The sequence below is a fragment of the Chaetodon auriga genome, chromosome 4 (assembly GCF_051107435.1).
Source record: "Chaetodon auriga isolate fChaAug3 chromosome 4, fChaAug3.hap1, whole genome shotgun sequence".
NCBI classification, from domain to species: Eukaryota; Metazoa; Chordata; class Actinopteri; order Chaetodontiformes; family Chaetodontidae; genus Chaetodon; species Chaetodon auriga.
The window spans coordinates 1,256,259-1,265,584 of record NC_135077.1 but is presented as its reverse complement, the minus strand read 5'-3'; the positions used below and the strand labels follow the sequence as shown (position 1 = coordinate 1,265,584).

General features: G+C 43.7%; 1 protein-coding gene across 1 annotated transcript; it reads left to right on the top strand.

Annotated features, from left to right (window-relative positions):
• The first annotated feature begins 3,882 nt into the window (after window positions 1–3,882).
• helt (helt bHLH transcription factor) lies at window positions 3,883–5,549 on the top strand. Its single transcript, XM_076729347.1, has 4 exons — window positions 3,883–3,909; window positions 4,457–4,561; window positions 4,726–4,822; window positions 5,074–5,549. The coding sequence occupies exons 1-4, from the start codon at window positions 3,883–3,885 to the stop codon at window positions 5,547–5,549; spliced, it is 705 nt and encodes a 234-aa protein (XP_076585462.1).
• The last annotated feature ends 3,777 nt before the right edge of the window (window positions 5,550–9,326 follow it).

Genomic DNA, 9,326 nt, shown 5'->3' with positions numbered 1-9,326 from the left:
GAGGTGACACAGGTGGAGGAATCACCGACCACCACTGAGAAAGCTGTGTTTGATGAATGAGATTGAAGAAGGCACAGTGTGTCTGAGTGTGTCGGCATCAAACCGAGTCTGCTGGATGCTGATTTAGACCAGAATGAGGTGCAAGCTTTACTGCAGGCGACAATCAATCACAAATCCTCCAAAAAACATTTCCTACAATGTGTCAGTGATACAAAACAGCATCAGTATCATCGTCTGTGTTTAACCTCCTTAAGATCTGTGATAAGACATATTTTTGGTCATCTGTCTTTGACATCTGCAGAAATATTCCTGTGACTTTAACTGTATTTTCACTACAGTTTAAAGGTTTTGAGGGACATAACAGTTTTTTGAAATCTCTTATTTCAAGTTTCCTTATCCCTATAAAGGGAACAGGCCACTGATGTTCCCTAAATGCACCACCGGAGGGCGCAGTTCTGCACTTTAAACAGATGATACTGGAGCTTTTCAGGTCCATCACATCATTTATAAACCTCCTTTTAAAGAGCTGAACCTCTCAGACAGATTTTCATATTGTGAATATCACTGCTGAGTGTTGGTTTATCACCAGTTAAAATGGTGACTTTGAAAAATCTGTTGTTTCATATTGCAAATTATTATTCCAGTGATAAAAAGTGAGTTTTTCTTTTTTCCCACAGACTCACTGTGACACTCCTGTACGTCCTGCAGGCGTTCACAGAGTCTGCTGCTGGTTTTACACTCTGGACAGTCACTGTGAAGCTGTAGATTACCTCAGACCTTGTGAGAGCACTGAGCTCTGGCTGATCTGAGTCCAGGCTTCACTTCAGTCTGCTGCTGTTTCAAAGGCCTCTGAAGCTGCTGAACCATGTAGTCTGAACTCAGCTTAGATCAGTTCCAGGGGCTCAATGGGGGCCGTGTGAACTGCTGCAGTTCAGGCTGAGGGTGGCGCACCAAGCCAAAGGATTGTGTCCGGGACCCTCAGAGGTCACCACGGGTCAGAGCGCGGCGCCTGACAACACACACACTCACACACACACACACACACACACACAGAGCACACAGGCCGCCGCCGCCTCTGCCGCTGCCGCACGCTGAGCCGCTGCCGCGCGTTCGGCTGGAGGCTTGTTTATGTTTTCCTGTGCGAACCGGTGACAGACGTTACAGTGAAGAGGTTAAAGTAAAGTGTGGCAACAGGAACATCTATGATATGTTCAGGCCTGTTAATTTATACAAGTACAGCAGGTCTGTGTGACTGCAAATATCTGCAGAGGTCGCTCAGTTTGGGGCCAATCAGACGTCCTGCTCTCACCTGTGTCACCTGATTTCAATTCATTTGTACTCTTAAAGGATCTGAATCATTTTAATATCGGTCTTTTCTTCTTCTTTTCTCCGTGCAGCAGACAAACAGCCAAACGTCGATGCATTGTGTCTGTATGATTTACTGTAGAGGCTTCGTGCAGTTAACGGGACCAGAGCAGCTGGATGTGAGTCAGAGATGCCACAGCTGACATGAAAAGGATTCATATCCCGGTTTGTTCAATGTGCTGTGGACTGCTTACAGGACAGCACTGACAGCTGTCCTCGAGTGTCTCACTTCAGTGAAGCCTGATCTCACAGTAAAGTCCTATTTTGTGGTTATGTTGTGATTTCTGTATATTTATTTATTTATTTATTTATTTATTTATTTATTTATTTTAATTCTGATCAGGTTGAGTGCACACTTACAGCAGTGACTCTGTACTGACTGCACGTCAGCGCCATCGACACACGTCAAAACCAGAAAGGATGCAAAAACTTATTCATCGTTCAAGCGAAGGGAGTTCAGACATTTGGATCAAGTCGACTGTGAGCAGAAATGTGATTTATTCTTTATGTATATTTATATAAGGAACACTGAGCCTGTTGCTTAGAAAACAACACGCAGTTAAATCACCGCAGTGATGGTTCCACTCAGCGGCCAAAACGTGGATGAGAGAGCAGTCTTTACATTTATACATCAAAACGTTTATTTAGAAAATTAGACAGTTTTCAGCTCATTAAAAAACAACAATAATAATAATAAGACGGAAATACTTTCCCGTCACAGCTGTACAATAAATCCTGACGCCTCGTTTGGCCTCGAGCAGACGCAACACTTGGCGCTACGAGGCCGGTCAGCAAAAACTTCCAGTGTTTAATTCAGCTTTTTGATAAAAGCCTCAGCACACAATCCCTCCATATTTCAAAGGACAAACACATAAAAAGTGTTAAAACTGCACAGTCAAGTAATTGGATTTTATGCCCCCGTCCCGCTCGCTCGCGCTTTTCTCTCCATGGTGCTCTAAAAACTCTCCAAACGCTTCAGATGTCTTGTGAGCTTTTCTTTCTCCATCTCCGCTGCTTTTTATTCTTCGACGTCGCTCACAGGATCAAATATATCCAAGCACGGCGAAGGTTTCCAGATTAAAACGTTCTCAGTGCAAAAGAAGAAAGAAAGAATTGGAGCAAACTGTTTTGGCGCATGAGAGCAGTTTGAGCCCGTGAGAGCGCACACAATAAACCTGTTGTTAACCTTGCTGTGAAAATATGTTTGAAGAAAACAGCCAATTGTTGTATGAAATGTATTCAAGTATAAAATAATGCCCTTTGTTTGGGGGGAAAAACTTGAGCAATGTGAGGGTACAAAAGTCCCCTGTGGCATTTACTAGCACCCTTTGTGCAGTTTGCGCTTTGGCGTCTCCACTTGGCGCATTACCCAGGCCCCTTTAAACGCGATTGTTTCTTTCTTTCTAATGACATTTACCGGATCAAAACATGCTGTTAATTCGATCAGAAAGCTTCACCCTTCATAACAATGGCAGTATAATTTCTCCCAAAGTTTGTTAAGTTGACCGAAATTAGGCAAATGAATAGGGGTCTCCAGGCTACCCATCTTGCAGGTGACGGGGAATAATGCGCGTTCACACCAGCTGCATTCTTCTTTATTTCTCCCTTTCTTTCACAGCATTATTAAAATTTAGGCCAATGAAACTATTCATTCGACTGAATAGACATTTTCTTATAGGATAATAGGATACAAATTGAGCCTCTCCAAAGAGTCTCCAGTGGTGGGTAACCCTCGTGTGCCAGAGGCTGCTGGAGACGCTGGCCTTGACGCAGACGACGCTCGTGTGCCAGGGCTAATCACACACCTGCCGAGGAGTCCAACAAAATAAAGAATGTAAACAAAAAGCTTGCCATCTCTCATAAAAGATGGACGTGTCACCAAGTCGTGTGAGAAACGCCGAGAACAAACGGGGGGACTCCGTCTCCAAAAGATCTCCCCTGAACTTGGCGGAACAGCCTATTAAAGGCTTACTTAATTACTCTAATGACACTGGACAGGCCTTAAAACTCGGACCGGGCTTGGATGAGAGTTAAGATCGCTTGCTGGGATTTGTAAACAGGCGATCGTGTGAGAAACGCGAGTTGGAAGAAAGAGGGTTTCTTTTCTGGCCGGCTTTGTTTTCAGTGCGCACAGTGCGCCCCGCCGGATCAGCCGATCCCAACGCTCACTTCTTATTTCCCGCCTGGGTTGTTACTATGCAAATAATATTCCGAAAGTAATCACGTGTCTTTTGAGCAGCCACGTGGATTAACAAAGCAGGTTTGCCCCCCTGCTAGCCCATGGCTTTAGATTTTTACTATTTCTTTAACTGATCCTAAATGCACACATTTACCCGATGCATGGCTCTAATCCCATGGAATAATTTACACCATGAATGCCAGAGTCCCTTGGATGATCCCTTTATAAGGACCAGCTTTCCCCTCAAATCTCAGTCCGCTTCATCTCCTGCCAGAGAAACACATCTCTCCAACACGCAGCTGAAGTGCTTTTTTAAGAAGTTTCACAGAAATTCGTCGATGGCGTCTAAAATGAAGGACAGGAAGGTACGCGCGCCTTGTGCGCTCTGCATGATGAGGACTGAACTGTTCAGGCAACGCGGCACTTTTTACACCTTTGAGTTAATTTGTGGGATTCCTTGTTTCAGTATTTACACCTAATATTGTTTAACTACAACTTGGAGTAATTTTCATGCTAGTGAAGGGAACATCTATTGTCCACCATCCCTGTGGCACGCGGTACAGATGACTGCGGCGCGCTGCTGATGTAAAAGCAGCCTGTCTGACACTTTGGGGACATTTGGAAATTAGAGCAGTCAGCTGGGCTACAAACACTTTCAGTTTGCTAAATTTATGTTTCAAAAGTTTCCAATGAGGCCTCAGAGTTACAGAAACCGGCCGGAGCGCAGCTGTCCTCCGCGCGCTCTGGAGGAGCTCAGCGCGCGGCGCGCAAAGATCTCAACGAGTTTCCAAAATATTTAATCGCGCACACATTTTATTTTTTTTAATCAAAGCGTCTCGACTGTGTTGTTTTAGTGTTTGTGATGAACAGCTGTAGCTGATGTGTGCTCATGTTGTCTCTTTGTTTCCGCAGAGAACTCCCATCTCACACAAAGTCATCGAGAAACGACGGCGGGACCGGATCAACCGATGCCTTAATGAATTAGGAAAAACAGTCCCGATGGCTCTGGCAAAACAGGTACTGACACATTTACCAAGTATTTTTTTACGTGAGAGATTTCTCATTTATTATACAATATTTATAATTTAGCAAGACAATGTTTATCAGCCAATATTTATCAGAGAATCGACTCATGTTAAATTAAATTCAATTTATTTATTTCTTCATTCATATTTCGGCAGAACTCTGGAAAACTGGAAAAGGCTGAAATCTTGGAGATGACGGTTCAGTACCTGCGGGCGCTCCACTCGGCGGACTTCCCCCGCGGGAGAGAAAAGGGTGAGTAAACTCTCCTCACAGCTTTGGCACTTTACGCATCACAGCTGCACATTTCTGTTATGAAAATGTGCCACTATTTCTACAACGCTGATTAAGTACAGATATGAGTTATTAGTGTATTTATGTCACTTTCAGTTTAACCTCACTTGTACTGCTACAAGTCCAGCTTTACGCACCGGACGCATCGCGCTCACTCGTTCATCATTTCATGTCTGCAGAGTTTAACGGCTGCTTACTTTGACTCATTCCAGGTGAACTGCTGGCCGAGTTTGCAAACTACTTCCACTATGGATACCACGAGTGTATGAAGAACCTGGTGCACTACCTGACCACAGAGGACAGGGCCGAGACCAAAGACATCAAGTACGCACGGATCCTCGCCTTCTTACAGTCGAAGTCGCGCGTGGTCACCGAGCCTGTGTTCGGCTCCGTGGGCTCGATGCCTGAACCGTGTGACTACCTGAGCCAGCTGCACTCCTCCCCGGAGCACCAAAGCCACAGCCCGTCTGACTCCGTGTACCAGCAGAGTCCTCCGGGACACTTCTCGTGGCACAGCTCGGCCCGCAGCCCGGGCCTCTCGTACCCGACGGTGCCGCTGTCCGCGCACACGCAGCAGCACGGCGGGTACTTGTCACCGGTGCAGGGACTCGACCACCACTACTTCAACTTCATCGGTCACACGCACGCGAACACGTTCAGTCTGCACAGTGCGCAACACGCCATGTAAAGAGTTTTAATATGTGTTGTTTTTATTTATATATTTGTGAATGATGGAAATGGATCCTGTACATGCTGTAAATAAATATTTCTGAGTAAATCTCAGCTGGTTTTGTCCTCGTTTCCTCTCAGTGACGCTCAACGTGCGTGAATCCACAGAGCACCAAAATGACAAGCAATCACAATCTGACACCTTCCAGTGAGGAAAAACCTCTTCAAGAGCACCTCCGTGTAAAGTGTGCTGAATCTTTAAATCTTTGGTGGGTTACCTCACATATATTTCAGGACAGGAAATGAAACAGCAGCCCGGTGAGGTGTGGCTGTTTGGAGTGAAGTGAATCACTTGGACAGAGCAGACTGGGCTCAAACTCGATTAAAGCTCACTTTTTGTGGCATCTTTCCACTAACATTCTTCAGTGTCGTCCACAGACTGTTCATGGGCTGGTCGGTGGGTTCAGTGGGTGTCGCAGTGGCTTCCAGGGGGCAGACATGAGCCTGGGCCTCCTGATTTAAACAAACCTGCACTTAACAAAACCACTGATGCCCCAACACTCCCCCGGCCTTAAACTTCTAATCTGTCACTGAATGCAAAACCATTTTTGGACCTGATAGGAGAAAATAAGTCAATAAAGATTTTAACAGAAGACATTATTGAATGTGCACAGTTTAATAATGACGGATGTCTTTTGTGCAAAAACCTGAATTTTCACAGAAGAAAGTGCCAAAGCAGGATAAAAGCTGTCCTGCTCCTGAGCTTCGGCCAAGTTTTACTATTTCCATATGTTTAGGGAAATGAGGCTGCTTATTCATGTGGATGAAAGAGGGATGTTATGCAGGAAGGACAGACAGGGAGGAAAAGTTGGTGCTTGCATGTAAACTTTGCTGTTTCCTCATTCAAACATGGATGCTAGAGAGCAGCATTATGTTAAATCTGTCAGATCTGTGAGCTCTTAAGCCTTTTAAACCTTTCTCCCACTGTCTGAGGGGAAGCCATATTGGGAATAGTTACTGACAGAAAGAGCTTTTTACCTCCCACAGAAAAAGGAATTACTCTCATCAAAAGAGAATTGTTTTGCCGAGCTTGTCGGCTGCATGTGAAGCACACAGTCTTAATAAATGCATTAAACTGTTTCCAGGCTCCTTCTGTCCTCCTGTAAGTAAGTTGTATAGTGTTAGATTGTAAAAAGAGAAGTTAAAAAAGAGAGTGGGGGGGTGGGGTGTGGGGGGGTCCTTGTTTTCTTAACTAAGGAGGCCCATTGTGGTGTTTGTGAAAGGGGCACAATCTCTGCGTCCTTCTGCTTTATCCTCGAGTGATTTCGAAGAAAAATAATCAACACCATGAAATCAAAGTTTCTCTGTGAGGGGAGCTCAAGACAACACCCCCCACCCCCCTCCAGCTTTTTAAAGAAGCAGAGCTGAAATCATGGCACATATTTCTCTACGGTGTCATCTTCAGCCATAACACCTGGTCGGACGCCTGCAAGACAGCCAGGTGTGATGAAGGTGTGTGTGGACAGACACGGCGGACGGAGGTTTGTGGATGATGGGAGGATGACAGACTCATGGATAAGCCCACATTAACCGCCTGGATGGTTGGATAAACCCACATTAACCAGCCCCTGAGCAAAAGGACAAGCAACAAGAGAGCAAATGAAAGAAATGAAAGACAGTGTCCATGCAGATGGAAAAGTGACAATACGAAGGAAGAGAAAAGGCTTTGAGGGAATACTTGAATCTCTACGGCCCCAATATTGGTTTAAATCCTGACTCTAAACAGGGAAAAAAGACTTAAGTTCAGCCAGATGAGAAAGATTTAGCCGCAGCACCTCCCATGAATAATAATAAACTGAGCAGGGATAAAAAAAAGGGCTCAAATCATTTATTGTCATGTAAACTGAGGCGGCGCTGAAGCTTCGCTTTGAGAGTGTTTGTCTTTGGCATTAATATCACACGCTGAACATCGACAATCACCCGCTCCAAATATTATTCATCGCTGGAAAGTCAAAGGAAAATTCAGTTCATACTTGGATGAGCATGAAGTTCAAGGTTCATCGGCATCCTGTGGAAAGAGGGACAATGACGGGAAAGAGGCGGGACGTGTGCGTTTCAGAGAGGTGTGAAAAATGTATCAATAAACCCAAAAAGACTTTGTTTGATAGGATGTTTCACTCATTCACAGAAACATCTCTGTGCTGAAGTGACGTGATCTGACTGATGAGGACAAACACTTTGGGCTCTGCTTCCAGCTGCTCGCTCATTTGTCCTTCGTAGATCATAATGTTCTCGTTTTTAAGGTTTTTACATCTGTTCTTCTCCTTCTGCTGCTCTGACACTCGAATCTCAGATCTCAGCTTAAAGGTTCTGAAGTTTCAGGAAAAGGAGAAAATTAATTTAATTTAATGAAAAATGAATTTTGCCTCTATGAAATACAAAAGGTTCATTTTGTGCTGAATCAATGTTCTGGTTTAATTTTCCAGGACTTCATTTGTTAGTGAAGTTCCAGATGTAACAGGAACAGTAGTACAAAGTAATTAAGTATATTACACGCATAATGTAGCCTAATTTTGAAGTATTTGTACTTTTACATGAGTATTTCTGTTTGAAACTTGCAGTGGAGGAAGATGAATGTGACAGTTACTTCACAGATGAAACACATGACTTAATCAAACATGATGTTTTCGTGTGAGGACTTTAAATCAGCTCCAACATTAAAACGCTGCCTCCACTTTAACACGTCAGAAATAATAATCAAATATTACAACATGTAACGATACAACACTGAACAGCATTTTACTTTGATATTTATCTTATACCTACATGTATATTATTACTTTTTCTTCAAAGGAGAACTTTCACTGTGCTACTTTGGGAAAACCTCTGAATACTTCTTCACCAGTTTAATTTGTGCGATGTCACAGTTAAAGCTTACAAATTTTAATGGAACATAAAAGTCTGTAAAGAATTTGGGAAAATAATTTAAATTAAAAAGTGAAATTCTCAGGAATATTAGGAAAAACTACAGAACATGTTTCCAGCATGAGCACATGTGGAAAGGTGTGACTGTGAATATATAAACATGTAGCCTGGTGGTTCTCAACCTGAGGGTCAGGGTCCCTCTGAAGGGTCCTGAAGAGTAATCTAAGGGGGTCACAAGATCACAGGAAATCTTTTTTTACCGAGTCCAAAGAAATCAGCTTGTTTCACATATTTAAATGTAATAACTCAGGTTTCACGCCACAGATGCACGTTCTGGAAATGCTTGAAACAGCTGATTTCCATTAAATCACATTTAATTTTTATAAAATGAAGACTTACATCAACAGTGATGATAAAAAGGAAACAAAAGAAAAACACTGAGGCCACAAACTGTGATGATTTTAAAGGAAAAGTTCGAGCTTTTGGAAAATGAATTGAAGTCTGTCCATCAAATCTGAAGCTAGACCCCGCAGCTCATTAGCTTAGCACAAAGGCTGGAAACAGGTGGAAACAGCTAGCGTCCAAAGCTAACACGATGTGCCGACCAGCTCTTCTAAACCTGAACGTGTCACATCCTGTTTGTTCAGTCCAAACAAAAACCACGATGACAAACGTTCGAGTGTTTCTGGAAACAGTCTGACACAAAAACCCTGAAGAGCTCAGAATCATCTTCACACTTTGCTTCTTGTACAGATTCAATAAAGGAGATACGGCCTGTTCATCAGCTGTTACAGGTGTCGGTCGGCGGAGCTACAGCCACGCTCGCTGGTTCCAGGCTCTATGCTAAACTAAGCTAACCACCTGTTAGCTG